Genomic DNA, 27,958 nt, shown 5'->3' with positions numbered 1-27,958 from the left:
TCGAAGCGCCGGTTATATATAATGAAGATAGTGATAATGACCTTGTGGGTTCTCAGAAGCACACTAAACCATCAACGGTTGTAGAAAATCAGAGTGAAGCAACTTCGAAAGAAGAGGGGTCAGAAACTGTGAAGCCAGATGGTTTTCCAGTTGATTTCAAAAAGGAAAGGAAATTGAAGAAACCAAAAGAGCAGTTTCATAAACTTCCTTAACAATAATAAAACTTCTGCTCACATACTCATTTTGCACTGTAACATTGTAAAAGATCAGTAGATATTTATAAGGTGTATAATATATTACAATTAGTCTCTTCGTGATGAGTCGGAGATTCCCACGCTAGGCGTTTAAAGCCTTGCATCATGCTACCCAGATTGACCGTGTTTTTTTTGTGTGTATTTGGGAGAGGCTCTAATTGCCTATATCTAGTAGGGAGAATTTCTAATTGGCTCATATAGTGGGGGACTGGGGGTAACACTAACTAACCCTAAATTGTATTATCCTAGAACTACTCTACTCATTGCCAATGGGTATTTTTTTTTTATTCCTTAAATATATGAAATTTGCTTCGTATTCTATTGCTAGCCTTCATTGATGCTCCAAATTCCTCTGTGTGGAATCCTATGTTTCATAGATGTAAAAAACCTAGATCGGGGTTTTTTTTTTTTTTTTAAAGTTATTGTTGCAATTTGGAATAAAATGAATGAAGAAATGTAATGGATTATGGATGTGAGAGGAGGATACAGTAGTACTAACTTCAAGTCTAGAATACAGGCAGTAATGATTGCATCAGCCATGTCTATTCTTTGGTATGTCAATATATTTTTTTATTAGAGTTTCTTCAAAATATCTAAAGATAAAAAAAGGAGAGGCAAACGTGTTTGATTTCCGATTACATTATGTCAACAAAAGCCTTCAGTACGTTTAAACTACTTTTAACACTTGAGGGAAAAAAGTAAAAAAACTAAGAGATGGTTTGGTGTGAATTGTGATGGGACAGTCATGTACCGTTGAGTCTTCTGCATATATATTTTGTTTTTATCTTTCTTAGTTTTGAGTTTGAGTGGCGGTTGAGAATGGAGGAGAAGTATGAATCAGTGAAGGAACTTAGGCCTGGAAACTTTGGAGTGGCATGGCTTGTGAGAGATAAGAAGACTGAGGAGCTTTTTGCTGTCAAATACATTGAAAGGGGGGAGAAGATTGTATTTTATTTACTGGTGTGGCTTACTTCTGTTTGAATTTTGAGTATTTTTTTTCTCTCCGTTTGATATTATTGTTGCAATTTTGAGTTTGATAATAAAGTCAATATCCTTACTTCTTGTCTCCAGATCGATGAGAAAGTTGAGAGGGAAATCATCAACCACAGGTCTTTGAGGCATCCAAACATCGTTAGCTTCAAGGAGGTAAGGTTCATTTTATTTTATAAGATTACACTCACATGATTATAAGAAGTTTTTTTGTTATATGTGGTGAGGCTTATCTTTTGTCTATATATTTTTCTTCAAGCTGATGCCATCCAACCTTCACCAAGTAAAGTTTCAATATCCATATACAAAGACTATCTATCACATGGGATTGATTGTGATTATGCCTCAATATGTTTACATACACCTCTGTAACAATGATTATATTGCTTAACATAGGCAATAATATGTATGTATCACGTACATACCATTTAATTTCAATCTGGCTAATTGGTTCTGCTTCCCTCAAGTAAAGATTTAAATATTGACTGATATGAAGGGAATAAAGATTTAAATATTATCTGGCATGAGATGAATTTACTGTGCAACAATGTATAACCTAGTACTAAATGTTCATGTGTGTGTGTCTTCTCAAGGTTACTATAATAACATAACACTTTAAGAAAAAATAGATTCTGAATAAGATACAAAAAATAACTAAAAAGATTCAACACGTATGAAAATGACATAAAAAAGAACTCACAATAGTGAAATTGACAAAGAGTTTTCCTCATTTTATTGTAATCTTTTCACCTTTTTCAACCATCCAATTCTGATCAAATTTCTCATGTGCAAGGTGAGTATGAGGTATGTTTGCTTTCCATACTTCATCTCTGCTTCTTGGCCACTTGACTGGGACCTACAATAGTCCAAAAACAATGACACTTCTAAAATTTCCCAAGGAAAATAAATAAGTAACAAACCATCTTTCACTTAAGCTATTAACCTTATAGCCTGTTGGAGGAGGAATCAAGCAATTGAAGCGTCTTTCAGGCAGAGGGTAATGTCTCTCGTAGTGCTCCATCAAAGATAAATCAAGCTTCAATCTCATTTGGTATATTAGATTCCTATGAAGCAAGGAATAGAAGTTTAAACTTATTATATTGATACTTTTCAAGAGAAAGTTGATCATTAAGGCACATCAGGAAAGAAAACTCAGAAAAGCTCAATGTCAAGGTATATTTAAAACAGTTAGTAAAAGCAACAACACTTTAGATACTCACAGGAAAGCTCTTTGCCACTATGTTGTTCTCTCCATCATCCTGGCCAAATTTTGTGAAAGTTTCATCCTTGTTGACCGAGTCAGCATTGTCATCACCACCCAAATAAGATGACCCGAGTTTTTTTAAGGATGTTGCACCACTATGCACTTGAGATCCGAGAGAGGACCCCCCATAGTAAAAATACAGAAACCCCATAAATATTGCCACAACACACAAAGCAGAGATTAAGCGCTTGTCATTATTGTATCAAAAAAATTCTAAGAGACCCATTGGAAAGTTTATCTTTACTTCTTGTATGCAATCATTAGTTATTGTAAAGCACACAAATCCCACTCGTTTCAATGACTCAAAAACAAAAGCTCGCCAGCCTTTTCATCTGCTTCATTAGCAAATTCCATCAACGCTTCTCGATCACGATCATAAAGAAAACACTCTTTCTCCCATCTTGAACACTGGTTCAAATTAACTTTCGAAAGCGGTAAAACTAAACTGTCTATTAAAATGTGATCTTCTTCCAGTTTCCCCAACTTGTCCTCAAAAGCCTTTATTATATACTCCAAATAAACACGGAAGAACACAAAGACATTTTACTCATTCTAAACAGTAGTTAAGAATCAACTCAAAGGCATTATATATATAAGCAATAGCACATTCAAACATTCAAACATTAAAAACATAACAAATAAAATTCTGATAAAAGAATCTCACATAATCAATGGTACCATATCCAGCAAACACAAATAAAAGATTATCAATCTGTATAGCTGCCCCATCAAGACGCGGTACAGGTGCCGATGCCATCTTCTCCCATTCTAATTGAGGTCCAGGTAAATCAGCAAAAGTCGCTGATACAACTATTTTCTCTTATATATCAATAGAAAAATGACTTAACCGAAATTCCAAAAAAAAAAAAAACTTAAACTTGCCTTATCAAAATTATTTGGTACAGTTACTGTTCCGGAATTTTGAAGGTACCAAGTAGAAGCAATTGAGAGAGGTGAAGAAGAAGCCCATATTTGGCCACTTTACTTCGTTTAAGAATGGAGATAAGATTTAAGAATGAGGTTTTTATCTACTTATCCAATTTGGGTTTTTATGTATTTTGGGCTACGAACAATTGAAATCCCCAAAAAAAAAGGCGTACAATTCATTTTTTTAGGTAAAATCTGATGTGTCAGTCTGAGAGAAAAAAGGAGCTGACATGGGTCACTGGAAGCATTCTCAACTACTCAGTATTAATGGTATTTGATATCTAAGGATTTTTTTTTTTATTTCTTTTCGATTATAATCAATCCATATAAATGTATCGAAATTATGGAGAATAAAAATAGGGTGATCTTGGATACACCCATAAAGACACTCCCTTACCCCAACGTTAAAATAAATAAATAAAATAATTTTAGACATATTTAGCTTCCTAAATTACTTTTGATCTCCTTCTATTTGAAATTTTTTAAGCTGGGAATTCGCTTCAGCACTCAAAGATTCAAAGTCACGGTTTGATTCGGCTGGTGTCAAGCTAATAGATGTTGGTGTTGGCACGCCTAACAAAGTCCGAATGCTAGCTGAGAGGGTATTCTTTCCTCCTGCACTTGTAGTATGCTCATTCCCTAGAAATATTTCCGTAATGGGTAGCTTATTGCCTCAATCATCAGGGTTTGGTGTTAGCCATTACCCCGAATAACATTGACCTACTACTAATAAAATGACATCCCAAGTGAGGCAATAAGCCTTTTTACCCTCAGGTGTAGGAAGTTGTTATTCATATTTTGCTTAGGGAGTTAGTAAGTCACAAACTGCATGTCTCTACAATCCTGTACTGTACTGCAATTTGTAGCAGTTTACAAGATATTTTCTCTTGTTCACTTGAGATAATTGTTTTCTTTGATCTTATTTGGGCAGCTACCATTTCCATTGGATTGCCTTTATTGTGGCCCTGACCGTAAGGTAACAGTACTTAAGCTCTGGCCATCGTGATTAGTTCGTCTGGTCGATAAAATATTCTTACATCATGACTCGATTTCAAGCATATGATGTTTTGGGCTTATACTATGGTTTCGGCCGCACATTCTTCAACCCCACCAGTGTATAAGTTTTTTAACTTCTATTTTCTGGTTAGGAACCGCCATTTCTAGAGCTTGTCATCTTTGGTTTCAACGATATTATGCATTGCTAAAATCAAACTCTTTGTGAATACCAATACGCCTGGTTCAAACGAAACTTACTAAAATCAAACCGTTTCGACCAGTTTCACTTTCCGGTATTTTTAAAATACGCCTGGTTCAAACAAAACTTACTAAAATCAAACCGTTTCGACCAGTTTCGGTATTTTAAATAAATAGAAATTCTTACATGTTTGAGAATGGATGAGAAGAAGTGTTGTGATGAATTTGAAGAGAGAGACTCTGTTTTTTGTTTTTTTTTGCCCATGTTGGAAATGTCCCAAATTAATTTGGGAGATATTATTGGATTGAGACTGTTATTGGGATATAACAAAAATTTAAGTTAGGTATGGAACAGGGCCGGCCCTGAGCAGGTGCCATATGGGCGACCGCACAGGGCCCCCAATATATAAGGCCCCAAAAAACTAGTTTTAGTGGAAAAGACTTATTTCGCAAATCAAAAGTCCAAACCGATGAAAAACCCAAAAAACCGAAAATTTCACATTAGTAAACAGTCGACTCTCTCATATTATCTTTCCTCATTAATTATGTTCATAAAAAAAAAAAATAACAATAGATATAATAGATGAGGAGATCTTCTCATTGACTAGATCTCTCTCTTCCTAATTAATAACGTTTTTTTTTTTTTGGAAAATCACTCCAATTAATTGCTTGAGTTGCCCTCAATTACTCAAACTAACAAGATGCACGTGCTATGCACGCGATGTTAAGTAAAACTTGCCGAAAAGTGTAAACATAATTTTACTTCACCATTTTTTATTAATTTTCAAATTGGGGTGTTTGGAAGCTAGCAAATTTTGAGAGAAAGCACTCAATAAATTTTTATAGGAGAGTGTGTACGTATGTGTGTTGTGTCTTGGACTGACAATAATTAGACCACCTAATTAAACGGGAAACCTGATTCTACTCACGTGTTGTGACAAAATATGAAACTTCAGGAACTCTCGATTAACAAAATGCTAATTGATTTTGGATGAAGTATAGTAAATAAAAAATAGTTATAGAAAGGCATAAAGCAAGGTAATGCGTCTGATTCAAGTATGAATGAGATTTTACGAGATGAATATCTGAACAAATGTTCATACCTGTGGTTGGTCTGTGAGCCTTGAGGCCCCACTCGCCCGATTCAAGTTGTGCTAACTCTATCCCATCGATGGGGACTTGGTGAGAGTTCACAAATGCGTTATTGTTTTAAATAAGTGATCACCCATTATGTTGGCTCTCCATGTGAGCTTTAATAGCAGAAGGGAAACCTGTTCCAATAGACACATCTTTTGTTGGTGCTAGAGAAACCGGTGAGGTCCAAGACAATCAACCGGGTACACTTTCATCTCTAGTTTGAACACGACTCAAAAGATTCGCATACATGAAAGTTTCACAACTATCAAACGTAGAGCTATGAGTAGCAATTACCTTAGATTATAATTTATAAAAAAAAATCATGATTTTAACACCCTTCGAAATTTTACAATCAAATTTTTCTTGGGATAGGATCTTCTCGTCTCTACATAAAATCTTTTAATCCCAAATCTGACCATACCAAATGTAGTCTCCAAATAACAATGGAAATCAATTGCCAACAATTCTTACATTTGTAAACATATTTTTTATAGGGTTAAAGTTTCAGTTTTTGGTGTTCTCTTAGTGTGTGTGTGTGTTGATATTTATGTAGTCGACTTAGGAGATCACCCTCACAAAGTCATTGGTGGTCATTCCTCAACTATTGGAATATTGATACAACACGGGGTGTAACCGCCTCATTGAATGTAATATGTCTAGATCATAGATACATTCTAAAGATCCACCACTTCTGTCTAGTCCTTTTGAGGGAACCCAAACCCACACCCATGAAGGCATATGGAATTTGAGTTGTGAAGTGTCGTGTAATCGACATCTTGTATGCAGGGGTTCGTTCCTTGGGTGGTGGGATCGCTATATCCATTGGAATGGACATGGGCTCTTCTCCGAAAACTTACCCCGCACGGATCCCGGGACCTCGCTTAGCGATCATCCCCACTCATAGGTCTAGCATCGCTTAACATTGATAACTAAGATCGTTCGGACCTTATTAATTTTAAAATTGGTACCAAGAATTTAAAGAAACCGATCAACTGTCCAACCGTCCATAGAAAAACCTTAAACCAAAGCTAAATCCATCAGTTATTTGGTTCTCTTAGTCTCCCTGATTCACTGTAAGTATGGCACACATATCTGAAAACACCCCAGATGAACTAAATTGTATATGTAGTAAGAAGGATTTAAATATGGATGTCCTTTAGACAACAATGATGCCAGCAAGGATGATAACAATAGCATTAGGAGACTATACTTGCATATGTCCACCAGATATCTACAATAACTACATCCGAACCAATGCGAGTAGCCTCTGGATGGCTTTCTTTGCTACAACAACCAGGATCTTTCTCGTATCCCTTCTCAAAAATAGGAATCTGCCAACATATCGAGATAACATCACTTTATATAATCTACATTGCACCGCACATAAAGGCGAACGATTCAAATTAAACCGTGTCCGACTCACATACCGGAGCCTACGTGCATGAGTCCTAAGCTTGCTTGACTCGGACGGAAAAGTATCACAAACAGCCATCATGACACATGCATCGTGTTGTCGAAGATAGCAAAAGTATTAGCAGGTCTCCCACAATCAGGTGATCTCAAAACCGGTCAAGGAAACAACTTTAACCTTTGCAAGATTGGTGGACTTTCCAACTCCATTGACACCAACAAAAACAACACATATGGTTTCTTTTATAATGATTTGCATGTTGTTGCACTGTCCTACGATGTATTTGCACCCAATCATCGCCTAACAAATCCATTGGCTCTGACCTGGAAAAGGAAAAAGCTTTATCTCTAGTAAATTATATATCCTTAGTCTACTAATTCCAATCACAAACCTCCTCGCTCGGACCTTCTCACGATCTGACCATATAGTGTCGATAAAAAAGTTTAAGTAAGTTTAAGATTTTGTACTTGTACTACAGTAACACACAAACAGAATTAACAATATAACAAATAACAAACAGTGGAATGCAGAGCAATATCCTTACGGCACAAAATAGACTGGTGACTAAAGGAAAATATATAAGTCAACTACGTAAGATCTAACGCACAACTTAGTATGTTAGAATATTAAATTTTATATTTTGCCCAACGCACAACTTAGTATGTTAAAATATTAAATTTGCTAGCTTGCTTAGGCCCGATGAGCTAGATATATGGATACCCACAAACGTTGTCAAGATGCATGCTTGAGGATATTTTTTAGAATAAACTACTCAGTAGCAAGGGCCAAAATTGAGTATCATAGATGCATAAAGATCGGTTAAGGACATGCATATAAGCAAGGACACACAAAGCTAAGCTAGATTCATCCGCGACAGGCCATACGTGCTAGGACAATCCTAGTGAATTGTACTTCCCCACCTTATACTTGACCCATCCATCCTGCCTAAAAAAATAATAAGGGAAATCCCGCCTTTGGGACCTTAAAAACTTAGAAAAGTTAGGACTTTGATGTCCGTCTTGTCTAAGAGATGCTAAGATTAGGGTGTGATGTAATGAACACCTTCTATGTTAACCAAAAGTAATTCCGAGGACCAACCCGTGATTCAACCGTTAGCATTTCCAGATTTGGGAGTGTTTCTATCGCAGAAAGCGGTATGGAATGGTAAGGGCATTTATCATGGAGCGTGTATGCGTCCATCAAATTTCAACTTCATTGAGGATTCAGATGCGCCAGATTGCATGTTTGAAAGATTAATGAAACATGGATAGAGTATCATCTCCGATATCTGCATTGGTATGCGAGGCTTCTCGAAACCTCTCTACCTTTCGATTTACGAGTCATGTGCTTAAGACCATCCTTTGTTGTTGTCTAACCACCCATTAATCGTAATAAAGTGAAATTCACTTTCATTTACCCGTAGATAGAATACAATTGCTAGTAATCTTGTCCTATACTTATGAAGCAAGGAAATCCCAACTTCGGGTAAAAGTACCAAAGGTAAGAAAGTACAGCGACGTTACTTGATGCTATCAACCTCTCGTCCGGTGATAGCAATATAGGCACTCACTATTTCCGGCGGGCATTCATTGGGTCATTTCTGAATGGGATGAACTCGCACTTATTATTTCTTTCAATCAATCATTCGTGGAAAGCCCTACAAAGTCTTTAAGTTAAGGAAGCCGAGTTGAACGAAGATAGAGCTTCGGTTCGGTGAAAGCCCCTACTCGTCGTCTTCCTCATTCTAGGCCTGACTTTACATTCCTATTTCAACTTACTACTTCTACCTAAGACCAACGAAAGCCACTTGGAGATACTGATTCCGTGAGAGCCTGCAATTTCTCCATGAACGATTGATGGTACGAAGAGAGATGGGCTTTTAGTCTATTGATGTTTAACCCGAGTGGGTCAAAGCTCTCCTGTGGTCCATGCATCAGTATAGTCCATTGATCTCGTGGTAGAGGTCAAATAGTCTTTAGTTTCTGTTTCAGGAGTGGGGGACTAATGCCTTAACTCTGCTTTTATATAGGGTAGTCCGTCACCCATGCCCACCTCTGTGTCTACTTCTATATATGGTGCTCCAGAAAAGAATCCAATTCCACTTCCGCCTTCCTTAGCACAAGCGCTAAGCGATAATAATTCCTTCCTAAAGTGAGTCCTGTGCCCCGTGCTTCCCTCCCTCCTGCGCCTATCTCTAGTAGCTATATGTAGTATCAGCTGCAGCGTACGCTAGTACGTGAGTTTCCCTGGTCTGCCAAGGTCGCTCTCCCAGTAGCAGTTGTCATTCCTCCGTGCCTTTGAGAAGCTAGTAGTGATTAGACGCAGACCTTAAGTCGCAGATGTTAGCTTGTAGCTTCTTCTCTTTCTGTATGTAGCTCCCCCCTGCGCTCGATAGGAGAGTCCTGTGTGCTAAGTGCTGCCCTCTCTTAGTAGCGGGACATCTAATTCCCCAACTTATCAAGTATATATGGTACTAAAAACTTTGGATGCTAAACTGAAATAAACATAGTAGCCTATGTTCAAGTAAGTACCCCGTTTGGTACATGAATCAATGTAATAGAATGTTGAAATGCAATCTAATCCCCTAGTCAAAAACAGAGAAATGCAAGCCAATCTTGAAACGCAAGCCAATCCACTCATACTAACCAACAACTCTTAATACAAATTGATTGAAATGACATTTAAAAGAGTTTTTTATCTTTGTAATTGATTACTATAAATACTATGCTACTTTCCTGGAGCTTGGTTTCATTCAAATTCCTTTCAATCAAAACAAAATTTAAAAGCACCAAGTCAAACATAGAAAGAAGTAATAGTAAGTAATAGTATCGAGTCATCAACCGTCGATGCTTGATGAGTGGTAAGTAATATATATAGTTTATAATCCCTTCATTTCTTAACATGCAGCCTACAAATTCCCTACCAATTTGTCTAACTACATCCCTTGCATTAAAATTGACGAACAAAAGACAATTAGTCATGACTAACACAATGTAGTAATTAACAATGATATTAACCTAAAAGAAGTCATACTCCCATTTAATCACCTTTCAGCTAAAAAAAACAATCTATATACTTATAAAAATCCCCCGAAAACAATCAATCGTGTAAAACAATGAATTTGTTGTTAAAACAGAATATTTAGTGTTTAAAATATATATGTAATCAAATAAAATGATAAAGACAACTACAGTACACCACCATAGATTTTTGTAAAGAAGAAATTGTTCCATTCCGGAGTTAAAATTTTCTTGTAATTCTAATTGAAATTTTCAATTATTGTCATCTACAGTAAATGCTAGTTCAAATCAATTAACCCACACCTAAAAGATTAAAAGAAACATGAAAAATTAAATACAACTCCAAAATGATAAAAGAAAGAAGACAGACCATTACATCTTTGCAAGTAATGTGAAATCCAAAGTGAATGACACTACACAGTACACACCCTCATCCTTATCACCCTTACTTTCCGTGACTTACTTCTTCTCCCCTCTTCCACTCCCAATGTGCTATTGTTTTTGTGCATTACAAAATTCATATTACTTAAAAATTAGAGGTCACATGGTGAACTTTCACAAATGAAACTCAATAAGGTTGGGTCTTGATTCTTGAACAATGCTTTTATAAGTGTTATAACTTCAAAGTGCATCACAGCTTGTTCACTGTCTTAACAAAACTCAAATAGATGCAAATGAAGCATGAGCATCCCAAGTAGTCCAAAGTAACTAAACAATCAAGAGTACACATAGAAGCAAATGAATGAAAATTTATTTTTAATATTTTTTTTTAGAATTAACTTAAGGGTTTTTCGGAATTTTGGAATAGAGAAGAACGCACCTTGATGGATCACCTCCCCCTGTGCCGCCACACGAATCTCCATAAAGACACTACTGTTTTGTCCATCAACCCATCAGAAAAAATCATTCAAATTTTGGAATTATACCACGGACAATAAAATGGAAAAGAGAAAACCATGCATACCTGAAGTGAAGAGAATTAGGAATTGCTGAAGCATGCATAGCAAGAAAGTGTTTTCTTGTGAGTATTATTAACTGCCTCAATTCTTTAAGACTTTAACTGACCCAGAGTCCAGACGGCCGCACCAAGAAATTATTGGAGAAAACAAATGTTTCAATTGCCTTTACGTGCTTCTGTCTTTGTGGTGTAAAATTTGAAACAATTTTCTCTCTCAAAGACTCAATCGATGAAGCAAATATACATACAATTGAAAAGGTTACCGAAAAGAAAAAATAGTAAAGGCCTTCACCTTTCAGAAACCTTATATATAGTTTACATTGAATCTTAAGTAATTGTTTTGTTATGCTTTGGTATTCACGAAAATGATCCATTGTGCTATTAAATTCAAGAAATCATGTCAATGTGCATAAATAATAGGACTCACATTTCCCCGAAAGTGTGACTGCAAGTCCAATTGGTCATCCTTCTCTAAGCTTAAATGTAGCAATAGACACCCTCGCTGAGTCTTCACCGCCTTTGACCATAAATAATAGACAAATCTTTCATTCTTTGCATCTAAACCTTAAGAATTCTGCGGCTTCTCCAATCCCACAGTTCACCACAATTTTCTCCACTTTAGGAACCTATATATACACAAAATTCAACAAAACAATCTTCAACGACCAATGCCACAAAACAACTAAAGTGTGAAAATTTACAAAAAGAAGGAAAAGGGTGTCTTACCTCGAGCATATTAGTGTAAGCATAATATGATAGAAGGAAAAGGGTGTCTTTAAGCAAGGGGACAATTTTTTCCAAGTAAGTAGTCTTGAGGCGTTGAACCTTTTTTCGCTTCAGATTTTTCCAAAACGCGGTCAATCACCTATTCTTTCATCTCCAATTTCAACACGATTTCCAACACCAAGTTCAAGAAACCAATGTGGGTTTTCAAGTAAAAGCTTCAAATATTGTTCTATAGAGCCAAACAATATGCAATAGTCCCGGATACTTTTATCAAACATACCCAACATCTCTATATAGCACAATCAAATGCCGGATCAATTGCATAAAAAGGACTGTTCGAACTTAGATATAGGCCTAAATTGATGTTAGGCCTAAAGTATTTGTATCTCAAGACGCCACACTTAATATGATAGAAAAAATCGATTGTTCAAAGAATTAAAAGAATTCTAAATGGCCAAAGAACAGACCATAGGATCTACTTCGAGGCGATTCGGCATAGATGATCGACATTGTCAAAATACATAAAACCAAAATGAAATAGGAAAAATTACCTTGAGCTAGCCCGCAGATCGTTAATGGAAAAATTTGTCAAAGAAAAGAGAAGAAGTTCGATGGGATAAACCCGATTAATATTAATCATAATTGAGAGATGAGGAGTTGCTTGCTTTTTTTTTTTTTTTAGCGAATACCGAAAGTTTGTAACTTTAATTCTAATCGTGGTTAGCGGGGCGAGACCGAGTAGACCAAAACACCTCTTGCTTAGCGAGCATCATCATTACAGATTAGCAATTGACTTTGCATGTATGGGGCAAAAATCAAGAACGCAGACAACAACAATCATATTCCATCATACAAATGCACTGGAAAACAATAAAATGTAGCTAACCCTCATAAAATGTAGCGGCTACAATCTACACATCATACAAATGCACCGGAAAACAATAAAATGTAGCTATTTCCTCATACGAAATATATATGGCATAAAGAAGATGTTTAACAATGTTTGAATAGAAGACTTGTTAGTCGGATATCGGTATTTCCACACAAAGCTACCGGCCCTCTGTTTTGTTTTGTCGAGGGCATTTGTGTTCCATTCAATAGCACGAACAAATTGTTGGTGCAGATATTAAACACAAAATGTATGTATTACCATGGGTGTGTAGTTACAAGAAGAATATAGTGCATATTCCTTCTAAATCCAAGACCACAAAACATCACAGAGGAAAAGCACATGCAAAATTGCACTTACATTCTCGCAATTTCTCCTTCAGTTGTTCACGTTCTATTCTTTTTTTCTCCTTTTCAAGTTCTCGCTTATTTTTATCCGGTTCCTTGATAAGCACTTTTTTTCTTTCAACTTTGCTTCTTTGTCGGACCTAGAGGTAAACATGAAGAATAATATTAAATCAATTTTAAGTTAAACCAGAGTAACTGTGTGGATGGGGTAAGGCCAATGTAGTAACACACATTTCTCGAGCCACTCTTCTCGTAGCAAGTTTACCACCAACAGACGTATCTCGCCTCATTCAACACTTTCCCTAGTTTCTGAGGCTTTCATCACATCGTGTTTTGTGATCCGCATGGTCGTCCAAAGACTTGCAATGCGGCTATCATTGCTGAAATGTGAACGAAATAATAGTCAACTTTATGTTGAATCATATTTATAAAAGAAAAGGGTGGTGGTGGTGGTGGTGGTGCGTGGTGGGGACCGACTGCCAAGGTCCAGACCTTTCCATATTAAAATAATACAGTATTTCATCACCTAAAGTGTATAACACCAAGAAAATCCCCAAACACTTGACATTTTCTCACCACCGAAAAGAAAAAAACGCTAAATTAGGCATCACATAAGGAAAATAATTAACTTTTTGATAAAATACATCACACACCTCCCTCCAAGAGGAACAGAGTGTCAAGGATATCCGGATTTGTGTTTGGAAACAAAAAGGCCTACCTGAATTGTCTTGACCGTAGGCTTTTGATGGGCTCCTTCCTCCCATGTCGACGACCACGCTAGAAACCACCACGCATAATGATGAAATTTGTGCAAGTCCTTCTTTAGTTCTCGCTTCGATCTAACCTAATTGGAAGCATAAAGCAAAAAACCAAGATCTTGGAAAGAGTTCATGAAGAAAGGAGGGAAGTTGAAAAGAACTTCGATTAATGGTAGTTAAGTGGGTATTAATGGCAAGGCAACACCGCGTACATGTCAATATAGGCGTGGATTTGGTTTTTGCCCTGAATTTACATAAAACTCCTTTGTCATGCGGTATGTTGTAATTGAAGGGTATAAATAGAAATAAAAAAAAAAATGACGAAATAGTCCTTTTAAAGACATTGAATAATATTTTTTTGTATTTAATTAGGGGTATTAGGTGGTAGAAAAAAGGCTGGTCTAATTTAAAAGGCCAGGTTAATTATGGTGTATTTTACTAATAGAGATACAAAAAGAAATAGTAAAAAAAAAAAAACCCCTCATTCACCTTATGACCATCTAGTATCCTCTCATTCTCAATAATTTCTTTCTTTACAATTGTGGATTTGTATTAATTTTCATTTCGATCAATCTCAATTACTTATTCACCTAAATTTTGATTATTTTTCAAGTAAATTAGAGATTAAAATCAATTTTTCCTTTTCTTAAATATTTTTTCAATAACTCAATTTAATTCCAAAGTAATCTAGTCTAATATTATTCACCTAACTTGATTTCTTGAAACGACATGATTGTTTCTTAATGCATTCATAGCTTATAGAATTTTGTTGATTGTTCACATTACTGTTGCGTATGCAGAAAAAAGTTTTTTAAAATTAAAATTATTGAAATCATACCTTAGATCGACTATGTCACAAGAAAGTCTAAATGGGCTAGCGTTAATATCTATTGAAAATGAATTTTTAAATAAAATTAACTTTGAAAGCTTCATTGATGATTTTGCAGCCAAAAATGCGAGAAGAGAAATATTTCGATGATCCAATTTGTGTTGATGGAAGACTGGAAGAGAACCACATTTTGCCATTTGCACAAGGCCATTGAAAACTCAGGGACGGCCCTGGTATGGAGTACGGGAGTGTTTTTATGGGTGTGTCCAAGTTCACCCTAAAAATATCTACATTTATAGTATCCAATTTAATTCATTGATATTTATCTACGATGTTGATTCTAGCTTGGACCACTAGGCACTAGTACCACCCAAGGTTTTTTTTATCAGATTCATCATTCATCCATCTCCATTATATGTATCTTTATTATTTGGTTACTTTCTATTAATTGATCTCCAAGATCATATTATAATTTCATTATTTGTGATATAATTTTCCAATTCAATCACCAGAATCGCGTGCGATATAAAAGTACGTTGCAACTAAACACAAGGATCAAGGAACAGATCTTCTAAAACTTGATAATCTAAAAGAATCGGCAGTTGTGAATGCATGGCTAGAAGCGGAGGCTCAACACTACAATCCAGCAGTTGCACCAATTGTGTACCAAAGAATGGTGATTGGAGTCTTCTATAACGGAACTCCAGATGAAAAAATTATTGAAGCCCATGTTGAAAAACTTCACAAAGTTCTTGATGTTTATGAGGAAAAACTATCAAAGACTAAGTACTTAGCTGGTGATTTTTTCAGCCTTGCTGATCTTCATCACCTTCCATATACTTTTTATCTCATGCAAACTCCTGAAGCTAAGTTAATTGAATCTCGTCCTCATGTTTAGGCTTGGTGGGAGGATATTTCTTCTCGTCCTGCTTTTAAGAAAGTAGCTGAGGGAATGAAGAGGTTCTAGTAGTTGATGAGAGATTGTAAAAATGATGTATTGTTAACTGTCATCTATCCTAGATTGAAGAAATAAAAGAATGTTAGTATTGACTTTTTGAGTACTGATTACAAAATGAGCGAGTTCTTACCTCCTGTTTATTCTTGAGAGATGGTATAATTGTATAAACCTGCAATGGCATTGATCAATATATTATTACTTTAAGAAAAATGGTTTATCATTTAACCATTCTGTCTGTTGAATGATAACAATTCATATAATGTACTTTGCCATTTAGAAATCCTGTTAGAAACGAATGAAGAATTAAGAGTGCCCTGCCCAGCAAGAAAACGGCTGCGCGCACTACTTAGAACTCGACCCAGTCTATGCAATAAGGCAAAGAAAGGAAACAAGTTGGACATATTCTGTCATTAATCAGCAAATATGCGAATCATTAGAACTGACCGAGTGATTGTGTTTTTTGGTGAACATATTTTTTCCTGTGGGTGGACATAATGACCGCGGCCAGAACATATTCTATCCAGAGTACGTAAGGAAAGCGTTTGCCTTGTTAGCAAAAAAAAAAAAAGGAAAGTGTTTGCCCGTTACTTCTTGATTGGGCTGGGTTGGGCCATCGTATTGATCAACCATTCCAACCCCCACTATCAAGTCTCAACTGTCCCGCGCTTAAAACCATACTCGTTCTTTGAAAATCCTATCCTAATCTCTCTTCAATTCCTTTTTTCCCTCTTTAATCTATTGATTCTATTCATCTACCAAAACCAACACCATCTCTGCAAAGAAAATTTCCAAAAGTGTAAGTGAATTTGTAAGTTCCCTTGCGAAAATTTATTTTTTTATGATTTTCAATCTGAGTTTCGAATGTATTATGGTCAATAATAAATGTCATTGTATTGGCAGTCCAATATAATTTGCATTTTTCTTGGTTACAAAATTATTTGCGTGAGTTTTTAATGGACTTTGAATTTTATATTGTATATTTTCAATCGTTTTTAGATGTGTTTTAAGGGGTTGCATTTTTGTGGCAAGTATGATGTGGTCTGTGGGCTCATGGCATGTTAGGGATTTCTACCTTCTTAATTTGATAGTTCTGTTTTTTGTGAGACGTCAACAAGTTACATTGAACAATCTTGTACAGTTAAAACAGATAAGTGTATTTTTCATTGTACATCATGATATGGTTCCTATTTCGAAAGAGATCAACATTCCTTTGTATCTAATCATGCTTTTATATATAAAACAAATGGAATAACTTAGAATTTTCAACCTCATAAAATCTATCACATTATTGTTAATTTGTTTAGTTTTCTTTTTTTGAGATTTTTTTTTCTAGGAAACGAGGACGGAGATATAGCAATTTTGGTTGAATTTATATTTGATTTCAACCATCCTGATTAACTTTTTTGCATCTTTGCTTGTTTCGTTTTCAATTTTAATAGGATGAAATTTGTGGTATATACGGGAATGTAATTGAATATCGGATCTATGGGATCAGCCGTTAGTAAAGCTGCAAATGGCATTGGAAGTTTAATTGGAAATGCTTTCACAGCTCCAATCAAAACAATATTTGGTGGTTCCTGCGAGTAAGAATCCCCTCTCTCAAACTGTTCTATTTCTTAATGGCAGTCAGTGTTTTAAGGTTAACTCAACTATATCCAAAGCATCAGATACAAATTGCTCAGAGGAGAAGATAGTTTTGTCCCTATACAATATCTATACGTACTCCTACCTGATCCTTTAATTACCAAGCAATCATCATTAAGGATTTAACGAAATGTATGAATAATTTAATCGGATCACAGAATGTATTCTATGGTAATCATATATGCTCCTAAAAGGCCATATGCTACTTCTTAGATCTTTTTTACTAGTTTGGAATTTTGGATATACGTAGATTTGCAGTCCTGAAAAGCAATCAGCAGAAGCATGTCAATGACTGCTCCTATTGCTCCTCGTGGAAGTATGGAAGACCGAAGACATACTCAATGTCAATTTTTATTTATGAATCTTCTAGGACATATTATTTATGAATCTTCTAGGACATATTATGCATTTCATGTTAAATTTGATATTCGGTCAGGTTTAGTCGTAGTTGATATGAATTTCTAATAACTTAAATTTTGCAGGGGTGTTTGTTCAGGAACATGGGACATTCTTTGTTTCATCCAGAATCTGTGTGTTTCAAGTATCGTGAAATTGGTGCTGGTATTTTTCCTAGTCTACATAAGTAAGATTCTAATCAATGTTTCACTTAATTATAATTTCAAATGGAAAATAAAACTGTTAAATATAAGTAAGACTTTTAATCCTCTTCTTTTTGTTTTCCCTCGATCAGCTTTGATGTTCTCGTATCTCTTACTCAAGCTGGGGCTGATCCAATGCATAGTTAGAAGCCTTTGTAAAATGGGATGGGCTGCATGCGAAACTTACTGTTTAGCAATGGAAGATATCACCTGTTTTCTATGGCACAAACTCAAGAACACCAAACGGGTGCATCGTGGTCGTCGTCACTTAAAAGATGTTGAAGAAGGATATAGTTCAACTGAGGGTGATGAGTTAAGCAGTTACTATGGTGGTCGCAATGTCATTAGAAGGCGAAGGTCAACTAGGGAGAGAAGAAAGGCGTGGATGTGGAGATCTCTACATCCTATGAGTTATAGGTCCAAAGATAGATATAGTAGTCGAGGCCACCACCACGATGTTCATCTGAAGACGAATGAAGTATCAGTGCATTTAAAGGGTGGGCATAGAAGGAATTCCAGGCAACTTCAGGTGAGGAGAGGTGGTAATTTTAAGCTGTACAAGAGGAGAATTAAGAGATGAGTGATAAGGCATATACTATGGGAAAAACTAGGGTGAAAAAGACCATCTGTATGAACAAAAAACTAGCCATCCAATGCCATATAGTAGAAATTAAAACGCTCGGGAACAATGAGTACAAGTCTACTAATTTTTACTATTATTACTATTATTACTATTATATCTTCCCGATTTCTATTATGTCAACTCCAATCCGAATTCTAGTCCCCGCTTCGTTCATTTGCATTTTGTTTGCACCAGCAAAAAGGTGACAAGTTATCAAAAAGCCTGCACACTAACTTTTGACCCGTACGTTTGAAGCCCATAAACCTGACATACCCCGACCCGAACCCAACCTGAAATCAGTAGGTGAGCCTACTGGCCGAGTTCCTGACCACACTAATGAGAGAACGCGAATAGTTAAAACCATTGTCACCAAGTACGGTACGGGTTTAAAACGGTGTATTTGAAAAAAAAAATTAGTTCGTGTTTTAAACGGAACGTCTCGGGAAAAAAACGTAAAAAAACGTGGGGCATAAAAAACGGGTTTAAAACGTATAATACGTACAATACGTAAAAAAAAACGATAAAAACCGATGATAAAGAATATAATAGATAAAGAATTTGATTTTTTTATAAGAGTGGAAAAAAGAATTGACACATAAAATAAAAATAAAAATAATACAAATGAAAGAAAATTCAAATACATGAAAATATCAAATTATCATTACTCATCCAAATACTAGAAGTTTTAGATTCAATACCAAAACACGACTCTAAATAAAATACTACTAATTACCAACCATAATGGCATAATCAAATTCTACAAATAAATTAATAACTTTAAAATTTATAATTAATTATTAATAGTCCAAAACAAAATAAAACTGTCTCAATAAGTCAATCTAACACCCACTCTTTAAAAAAGTAAACTCCAAAACCCATTTTTCTTCTTCGTGTTTTCTTTTAGATTTTAAAAATAAAAAAATAATAAATAATAAAAAATAATTAAATTAAATTAAATTAAACGGGAGATTTTCAAAATCTCAGGTTTTAAACGCTTTTTAAGTTTAAAACGCGTTTAAAACGGGTTTTTTTGAAAAACCTGGGTTTTAAACTAGAACCAGACGCTTTATCTCGGGTTTTAAACGCGATTTTTTCAAAAAAACGCCGAACTTGGTGACAATGGTTAAAACCAATAAGAAATATGTTAAACAAAATTAATAAGAATATATAATAAAACAAAAACCAGCTTCTTCTAGCATTTTACAGCGGTAAATTAGTCTAAATTGTTCAGTGCTCATATAATCACGAGCATCATGCCTAGTGTAAGGAGTGTGCTAAAGTTAAATTTAATCACAGGCCCCAAGTTCGGATGGAATCATGCATGTTTAGCAGTCAGTTGTTTAGTAGTCTCCATATGATAATTTCAGAATCAAAAATCCCACCACGAGGAGAAAAGGGAAACACCCACCAATTTACATATCCGGATTTGCCTCCTCTGGCACCACTGTTAGGGTCATCAGTTCATTCTCTGCTCTCTTCAGGATCACTTCAAATGACTTCCCAACATCATCACCCATAATCTCAATGATCTGCAAAAGTGCAACATTGTTAAACATAATATAGATGTGATAAAAAAGAAATTCCATGTTTAAAGCTTTTATGATATACCTAACTCCGTGCAAGTAAAGTTTATGAGCAAACATAATGGTACTTGCAATCAAACCAACTCAAACACCTTGGTAGCCGTCTGACATGTTGTTTTCTTTTCCAATCACCAAATTTTTTCTAACTATATATATTTCAATTTTCAACCTATCTAAAAGAAGGCAATAAAATCTCGCCCCTCGCATCAAGGCCACGCAACAAGATTAACCGTGCAACAAAGCAAAAAGGAGGGTAGCCCCTCAGGAAATTCTATTACAAAATATCAAATCCTCATAGCTTTTAAAGTTCACTAGTTAACTAGCACGTGTCTATGCCACGTGTGCGGTCAGTTTGTTTGGGCTGGGCAGCACAAAAATCCAACTTTCGGTCAGTGGCAGTCTCGTAATTGTTTGTAAAATTGAGGGCAATGTGATAAATCAAGGGAGACGCGTCTGAATTTCACTGTACAAATGGACGGTTTTAGCCCTCCCGCACATATATTATTACACAATTATCTTTTGAACAATGATGGTAATATTTGAATCCGGATGGGGGTATAATGGGAAATGGGCACTGTTGACAAAACCATTCTCTTTAATAAAGCAGTTAGATGGAAAGAATGTGTGAGACCATAGATCACGTTTATCAATTAGCATTCCCAATTACCAAATATAAAGGAATTAATCCACCAAATTGTTGTTTTACGAGCCTACACTCAAAGATTAGGCTGAGCACATGCTAGATGCCGGATGTGGTACTGTACCAGAAAGCAAAAAATAAAATTCCACCCGAGGAATAAAACTCAAGATCTCACTTCAGACAGGGTCAACCAATAAAGAGAGGAGTTCCCACACTACAAATGTGGAGTGTTATTAGCTGAAAGAGCAAAATCCAAATATATAATAGCAATTCTTTTCCAGACAAATGCAAGCACCTCGATGCACAGGCAGACTATTCTCACATGACGAACTGTAACCGGGAGGCAGACTAGACTGAAAAAACAGTTGGTTAAGTTTCACCTTGGAAAAAATAGAAGAACCAATATAATCCAACCAGAATAACCTCAGTGAAAATAAATGAACCTATCCGGTCAAAAGCGTGCCTACTCCTTCTCACTCCCTCTCCTTACATACATGATCATACAGATTTTATATTCTCATATACTATGTCTCATAACTTTAAGGTTTTCATTAGAGAGTTATAAACTAGTAAAATGACAATCGGTCACTAAAACCTCAAGTAAATAACAATTACTCAAGAGTATCAAGTAAATAGAATCAAAAATGTAAAAACAACTATATAACTTCGAAATGAATAGGCAAGAGAACTGAAAGTTTTCTGAGGAGTTCAAATTTAAGCTTCATGCTTGATTCTTATATCTCGCAAAACCTTTGTGAGAAATTTTCTTTAGGGCAAGAAAAGGGTATGAATAGGGTTAATTTGTTTGTAGTGACAAATAGTCAAAAAATATAAAAAGTTGATTGCCGTCTATCTTAAGTTGAGTCTACGACCCTGGACCTAGGCCATAGGCGCACTAAGTTACACGAGAATGAAATATTCTGCATAATGACATAAATAACTCCAGATTTTGAAGAAACAGGTAGAGACTGTCCTGGATGCTACCTCGCTAAAAATTAAAATTATACCTCCTTAATGCTTTCAACAGGCTTTCCTCCAAATTCGATGACTACATCACCTGGGCGGAACCCAGCACGGTCACCAGGAGATCCAGGAGTGACCTGGTTGGAATTGTGGCATAATCAGTTTACCGAAAACCAAGGAAGTAGGTGGAAAAGAAAATATCACCAACAAATAAAGCTAAGTTACGTTCACACGGATACGTGTGTCCATAGATACAAAGTGTTTGACACGGCAAAATATAAAAAATTAAGGTATATCATATACACTGTTCATGTGTGTTTGACACGGACACGTGGATACGTATCCGACACAGATTATGTTGGAACTATGGCACGTTCACATAACATAGGAATAAAGAAATGTCAACATATGCTGACTGTTGGACATTCTAGTGCAATAGCTTGAACAAATTTTTTATCTCAAGGCGTGTGGTGCATTTTGACTTTTGATAGAAGATTTTTATCTGATATCATTTACACTTGTCATAAAATTTCAAGTAGAGATGAGGATCAGAATGTCACACTGAGATCCATTCAAAGATGTGAAATGGTTGTCAAATAACACTGCTAGATACAATCAGGACACACACTAAAAAGGGAGAAAAAAGATAAAAGCTGAACTTACCATAGGCACAAGCACACCTTTTCTAACATTGGGGAATGCAGCATCTCTTTCTTTAAGCTGAGCTATAATCATTTCATTAAGATCAAGCATTTTCAGTCCAATCCAAGGGCGGACAACTCTCCTGCATCATTACTCTTAAGTGAGAATTTAATTTCATTTGGAGTACGTTAAACAGCATATTGGCTAAACATTAACCTTCTCAGATGCAGTTTTTCTGTTCTATGTTTATTTAACTATTTATTTTATCTTCCTTTTCATTCTGTTCGCTGAAACGCTATCATAGTTGCATGTGTGAGGTGTCACAATCATCTATGATTTGAATTCAAATCAAAACCTCTTAGACCCAAATCGGAATGATCCTAGAGATCCATGTATGTATTTGTATCAATTTTCATGTACACTACCACGCCCATTCAATACGTTGGTAAAAGGTGAACGACTTTTAGGCATAACGTAGCCAAGAATTGACATGCAACAAACATTTATTCTTATTTGAACTTCTTTATAAAGTTTGACTCAACCAGAGTAAATAAATAACATCTAATGGCCTAGAGCATACCCATTTTTGTTGAAATGCATTATTATTTTAGAAACAGAGTCAATTGGCACCGCAAAGCTCAAACCATCAGCAATAGAAATCTTCATAATGTTTACTCCAACAATCTCTCCATCGAGGTTGACAAGGGGCCCTCCAGAATTTCCCTAAAAAAAAAGATAATACTTTGTTCATTACAAAAGGTTGAACTTCACCCAGATTAGCATCAATAGTATAAAGGAACATTGCATAGCTTCTAAACATTTTTTTTGATAGGCCATAGCTTCTAAACACGCTGCCATTATGTAAGTATATTTAAGACTAGAAAAAACCTTCACCAATAAAAAGGAATAGAACTTCCTAGGTATCTCATGATTAAGTTTACTCAGAGGACGAGATTGACGAAATTTTGAAATCACCACTTATCATATTTGAGCCAAGCAATATTAACTTTTTTTTTTCTGGTCAAGCAAAAAAAATTGAGCCAGCAATATTTACACTTTCTGGCTTTCAAAGTGTCATATTAAAAGGTCTCTCATATTGGTTTAAAGTTCTAACCCACCATATATAATAATAATAATAATAATAATATCAATAAAGTCCTAAAGATAGCCAAGTTTGCAAAAATCAAATTCAGAAATGCTATTTTTGGGTGTAGTCAGCCTATTGTTACACAGATGAAATCAGTATATGCATTAGAACAACAAAATCTGAGTCCTTGTAAAGGTGGCTGCCAGGAGCTACTTCATTCAATCCCGATCCCTTGCTAGATCCCAAATCAATTGTCTCACAAAAGAAATCAAGGTGAAAGTCTGACTTGCAACAGACGTAATTAGTCTGGCATTTTCCACCACAACGACCCATTTCAATTTCAGTTTTAATGCCTAAGGAGCATGACTTACAATTTGTGAAGCACCAAAAGAGTATTTTCAGCTTCAGTCATGCACCCTACCTTTTGCAGCTGCTAATGTTGTATATAGATGGGTAGTGCTATCCAGAAACATTTAATCAAACAAGATCCATGACTAATTTAAGTAAGCAAATACCCATATAAGCAGAAACAGAGAGCGTTGATTTACTTAATTCAATATTTAATTCTTTATAGAATGTGCATACTTTAAGTGTGCTTATAAGAGGCCCGTTACAATGGATTTTGACTCATGTAACTTTCATATAACAAAGGATGACTAATGAGGCTTCATGAATAACCCCATCAAAATCCAAGTCTTAACTTTCCTAGTGCAGGCTGTGCATGAGATCATCTTAGATCATAATAATAAATAATGTACATATGGGAAAATAAATAGTACGTTATCTATAATACAAAACAGCTCAGTTTTTAAGGCGAAGTTATGAGGGCTTAAGTGGTGGTCCTGATTTTCTCGGGATCTGTGCTAATGTTTGAAGAGTCCTATTTATCTGGATCTCTACTAATGCTTGAAGAGTCCTATTTACCTAATACTCTAAAATAGACAAAAACCTCCAAAACCTGACTAAACCTTCAAAACCCTTTTTCTTCACGCCCAAAAAAACTTAAACGAAAATCATCAAGCCAAAGCTGCTAATAGACCGGTTTTTTTCTAGTTTTATTCCCAAAATCTGCGTTTGTTATTTTTGGCAAAATATATACAAGATAACTTGCCATTGTTTTCTCCTTAAAGTAAACACAAGCTTGGCAAAGTACCTCCAAACTCAACACTCAAGTACTAATGGATAAATGGATGAGGCTATAGAGAATGGAGGAAAAAGAATCAACGTATATACAAATGGATTCAATTCTGTAAACATTGGCAAGTAGTTTTGTTGAATCCCTGATAACTTGCCATTGTTTTCTCCTTAAAGTAAACACAAGCTTGGCAAAGTACTTCCAGACTCAACACTTAAGTACTAATGGATAAATGGATGAGGCTATAGAGAATAGAGGAAAAGGAATCAACGTATATACAAATGGATTCAATCCTGTAAACATTGGCGAGTAGTTTTGTTGAATCCCTGCTCCTGTGGGTTTGTTTCATAGTTTTATGAACGGAGAATTTCCAACCTTCTGCTTGGTGTTTGTTCTTGATCAGATCAGCTTATTCCATTTAGTCTATAACATCAGTTCCTACGTACCAACTATAAGGTAAGTTTTATATATATACGTACCAACTGCTCAGAGAACAACCATCAGTTCCTACGTACCAACTATAAGGTAAGTTTTACATGATTTTAAATTTGCTGATATTTACCAATCTCAAATGCCTCCCCAGGTACTGATTTGAAATTGTCCAAGAGATAAAATATTTCTTGTTACATATACTCGGCTAAGATGATTTTCTAAGGCATATTCAGTTAAGGGTATCACAATGACACTAACAAGTTCAATTTAAATGTCAAAGAAAAAAAAAATAGTAATTCTACTGTAAAAGTTAAATTTACGTGTATTCATTTAATTATGACTCGAGTGGCGTAGCCACGGGTTAAATTCTAGTGTAATTATAAAGAATGATCTATATTAGATAATTACCATATTGATTGAACAATCAGTTTGCAGATATTCTCTCCGCATTCCTCCAAGACCCAAATCACTGCTTTTACGATCAACACAACTAAACAAAGAAATAATACAAAGAGAAAGGGAGTAATTATCAAAGTACGGTTATTATTCAATTATTCAATGTGGAGTACATACTTTATTATCTACACTATGGAACTTGCTATCAAGATAAAGTTACAAGAAGGTATATATTGAAATGTTGATTATTATCCTGATTCCTACCAAATCACACTAATACTTTCTCATTATGTACCGTACAGGACGAACAAACCATTTCCAATAAAGCTTAAAAGTTTTTAACATATTCTAGATATGACAAGTGATAAGGAATGGAAATGGTAAGCCTAGAGACCTAGACCAGAGGTGACCATTTAATCAACCATTTCCAATAAAGCTTAAAAGTTTTTAACATATTCTAGATATGACAAGTGATAAGGAATGGAAATGGTAAGCCTAGAGACCTAGACCAGAGGTGACCATTTAATCACCTTCATGAGAAACTAACCTACAATAGACAGCTTTCTGGAAGTTTACCTCACAATACCAGCTGTGACTGTATTTTGCAAAGACAGGGGACAGCCCATAGCCACCACCCAGTCTCCAGGTCGAAGTTTGCAAGACGAGCCAAGTTTTGCCGTCGGTAAAGGAGTCTTTGATTTAATTTTCACAACGGCAATGTCAGAGTGAAAATCAGCATTGACCACAGTGCCCTGAAATGTCCGACCATCTTGTAGGGTGACATCAATCTGCCATAAATTATCTTCAAAATCAATAGCTAATTCAGAAAACAACCATCTATAAAGTCAAAAGGAATCACAACGATGATCATCCGAAAACAGAAGTTAATTCTCTATACCTTTGCTTTACCAAAAGACCTTTTGCTATGGAAGTCTGCCACGGCATGAGCGCAAGTTAAGACGGTACCATCAGGATCAATTATAGTTCCAGAAGCTACAGTTTTCCTATACAACTCTCCATATTGATCTACAATACACAATAACCAATTATCATCATCATCATCACCATCGTCATCATGTTCTTAATTTACCAACATAACAAAAAAAAAACTACGAGTATCGGTTGTACAATGCACCTTGAGTAACAGAAATATTAACAACAGCCGGAGCAACCATAGCAGCTGCATTGGCAATTGAATCTCTACCTAAACATCCAGAACCACATTTCCCATTCTTTCGAATTCCACCCGAACCTTCCTTACTCAAACCGAACGACCCATCAGAAGCAGAATCTATTCTCGACACTTGCCCACGTTCTAAAATTACAAATATGAACCATATAATAATATAGTAATAATAATAACATCCCAATGAATGACACATTTTAGATAAAAAATATTGCCAAACCTGAAGTAGAATACAAATGCTCAGAAGAAAAATGTTGTCGCAATTCTTGAGAAATTGAGACACATACCCTTGTTTCTACAGTTAAAACATAATAGTAGTTCAGAAATACAATAAAAGTTGTAAGAATTTGATAAGAAAAGACAATGTTACTTACTGAGGGAATCCTCGTCGCGGTCATTGATCGAATAAATGGTTGTTCCTGTTGCAGTGGCAGCTAAAGCTAGTAAAATTGTTCTCTGCGTGCAAAACAGACAAAAAGAAAATGAAAAGCGTATTTTTTTATTTTTTTTCAGGAATAATTGAGAAATTTTTTGTCAAGGAAAACTTACTAGAGAATTTCTCATTTTTCATTTCCAGCCTTCTAAAAACCTGGCAACAGACTAACAACTATTTTACTGTGTTGGTCTTTGGGCCTTCAAATTTTTTTATTACTTTTTAAATACCCTCGCCTTTCCCAGTTAATAAACAATTACCTACATTATTATTGCGAATAACCATGTACAACACCACAGAGAATTGAAGTACGTAAACAAATTTAAGCTCCTGCACATGATTCAAAACTGGTTTCACACATACCAGTTAGTGTTACCAAATGCTGCTAATCCAGCTAGCGACCAAGAAGCCAACAAGTATTGACTCGTATTGACGTTCGGAACAAGATTTCGCCACATGCTTGTTATTTTTAATGGGGAGGGATAGATAAACACTCGTTATGGGCACATTATAACCACATTTTCAACATACAAATGAATTAAGGCCTAGTTTTTTGTGGAGATGATCTTCCTACCATGAAGATCATTCTCACAAAAAATCATAATATTTGGATATATCTAACCATGTAAAAATTAGTGTTCATTTTTTAATTTTTCATCTAACGGTCTAAAAGTTTTGTGAGTCTCTATGGTGGAGAGATCATATCTACAAAAAATTAGCCCTTAATTCAACTTTTAAGTCTATGATTTTGCTTGGATTAATTTACAATATAGCTATAACGTGCGCATAAGAATGTGCCTCTATCCCTCTCCATTTTTAATATCATAAAATTATTAAACAATTTTTAATGACAGCTTGTTATTAATACAACAAATTAAAATTTTAATTTCTTCCAACAAAATGCCGGAGGAAGTCCTTGTTGGAATCTCTTTCT

General features: G+C 35.4%; 3 protein-coding genes and 2 long non-coding RNA genes across 9 annotated transcripts; 2 read left to right on the top strand and 3 right to left on the bottom strand.

The window, feature by feature from the left end:
- Positions 1-19: 19 nt before the first annotated feature.
- LOC147498969 (serine/threonine-protein kinase SAPK3-like) lies at positions 20-15,196 on the top strand. Of its 2 annotated transcripts, XM_086560798.1 has the most exons (4): positions 20-1,214; positions 1,326-1,400; positions 4,367-4,411; positions 14,823-15,196. In XM_086560798.1, the coding sequence occupies exons 1-4, from the start codon at positions 1,074-1,076 to the stop codon at positions 14,916-14,918; spliced, it is 357 nt and encodes a 118-aa protein (XP_086416924.1). In that variant the 5' UTR covers positions 20-1,073; the 3' UTR covers positions 14,919-15,196. The 2 variants fall into 2 exon arrangements, with proteins under 2 accessions (XP_086416924.1, XP_086416925.1); XM_086560799.1 differs by lacking the exon at positions 4,367-4,411 and having other exon boundaries at positions 23-1,214.
- On the bottom strand, positions 1,053-5,380 carry LOC147498971 (uncharacterized). Its single transcript, XR_015195658.1, has 3 exons — positions 2,465-5,380; positions 2,188-2,308; positions 1,053-2,100 (listed from the first exon to the last, which is right to left on the bottom strand). It is a non-coding gene; the product is annotated as an uncharacterized LOC147498971 (long non-coding RNA).
- Positions 7,289-11,373, bottom strand: LOC147498970 (uncharacterized). Its single transcript, XR_015195659.1, has 3 exons — positions 11,162-11,373; positions 11,018-11,070; positions 7,289-7,500 (listed from the first exon to the last, which is right to left on the bottom strand). It is a non-coding gene; the product is annotated as an uncharacterized LOC147498970 (long non-coding RNA).
- Positions 15,143-27,486, bottom strand: DEG14 (Trypsin family protein with PDZ domain-containing protein). 4 transcript variants are annotated; one of them, XM_086560795.1, is made up of 14 exons: positions 27,388-27,486; positions 27,141-27,180; positions 26,966-27,047; positions 26,812-26,886; positions 26,541-26,720; positions 26,304-26,431; positions 25,982-26,193; positions 25,418-25,499; positions 22,936-23,078; positions 22,377-22,497; positions 21,758-21,850; positions 19,936-20,056; positions 15,793-15,831; positions 15,143-15,720 (listed from the first exon to the last, which is right to left on the bottom strand). In XM_086560795.1, exons 2-12 carry the CDS (start codon positions 27,153-27,155, stop codon positions 19,940-19,942), a joined length of 1,248 nt encoding a protein of 415 aa, XP_086416921.1. In that variant the 5' UTR covers positions 27,156-27,180; positions 27,388-27,486; the 3' UTR covers positions 15,143-15,720; positions 15,793-15,831; positions 19,936-19,939. The 4 variants fall into 4 exon arrangements, with proteins under 4 accessions (XP_086416921.1, XP_086416920.1, XP_086416922.1 ...); XM_086560794.1 differs by lacking the exon at positions 27,388-27,486 and having other exon boundaries at positions 15,535-15,630; positions 27,141-27,278; XM_086560796.1 differs by lacking the exons at positions 15,143-15,720; positions 15,793-15,831; positions 27,388-27,486 and adding an exon at positions 18,537-18,817 and having other exon boundaries at positions 27,141-27,278.
- LOC147498968 (uncharacterized) lies at positions 15,906-18,505 on the top strand. The gene is made up of 4 exons (XM_086560797.1): positions 15,906-16,458; positions 17,102-17,245; positions 17,789-17,889; positions 17,998-18,505. Exons 2-4 carry the CDS (start codon positions 17,148-17,150, stop codon positions 18,483-18,485), a joined length of 687 nt encoding a protein of 228 aa, XP_086416923.1. The 5' UTR covers positions 15,906-16,458; positions 17,102-17,147; the 3' UTR covers positions 18,486-18,505.
- Positions 27,487-27,958: the final 472 nt, after the last annotated feature.

This window comes from Coptis chinensis, chromosome 5 (genome assembly GCF_015680905.1).
Source record: "Coptis chinensis isolate HL-2020 chromosome 5, ASM1568090v1, whole genome shotgun sequence".
Classification (NCBI taxonomy): Eukaryota; Viridiplantae; Streptophyta; class Magnoliopsida; order Ranunculales; family Ranunculaceae; genus Coptis; species Coptis chinensis.
The sequence above is the reverse complement of the archived record's forward strand: the minus strand, read 5'-3'. Positions and strand labels throughout refer to the sequence as shown.

Excerpts from the sequence above, each read along its gene's own strand:
- DEG14 (XM_086560795.1), bottom strand. Across the intron at positions 25,500-25,981 it reads GTCACAGCTGGTATTGTGAG|TTGTGTTGATCGTAAAAGCA; the intron begins GTAAACTTCCAG and ends TTCTTTGTTTAG. Across the intron at positions 22,498-22,935 it reads ATGCATTTCAACAAAAATGG|GAGAGTTGTCCGCCCTTGGA; the intron begins GTATGCTCTAGG and ends GTAATGATGCAG.
- LOC147498969 (XM_086560798.1), top strand. The coding sequence starts at position 1,074 with ATGGAGGAGAAGTATGAATCAGTGAAGGAACTTAGGCCTGGAAACTTT. Across the intron at positions 1,215-1,325 it reads AGATTGTATTTTATTTACTG|ATCGATGAGAAAGTTGAGAG; the intron begins GTGTGGCTTACT and ends TCTTGTCTCCAG. Across the intron at positions 4,412-14,822 it reads ATTGTGGCCCTGACCGTAAG|CCAAAAATGCGAGAAGAGAA; the intron begins GTAACAGTACTT and ends ATGATTTTGCAG.
- LOC147498968 (XM_086560797.1), top strand. The coding sequence starts at position 17,148 with ATGGGATCAGCCGTTAGTAAAGCTGCAAATGGCATTGGAAGTTTAATT. Across the intron at positions 17,246-17,788 it reads ATATTTGGTGGTTCCTGCGA|GGGTGTTTGTTCAGGAACAT; the intron begins GTAAGAATCCCC and ends TAAATTTTGCAG. Across the intron at positions 17,890-17,997 it reads ATTTTTCCTAGTCTACATAA|CTTTGATGTTCTCGTATCTC; the intron begins GTAAGATTCTAA and ends TCCCTCGATCAG.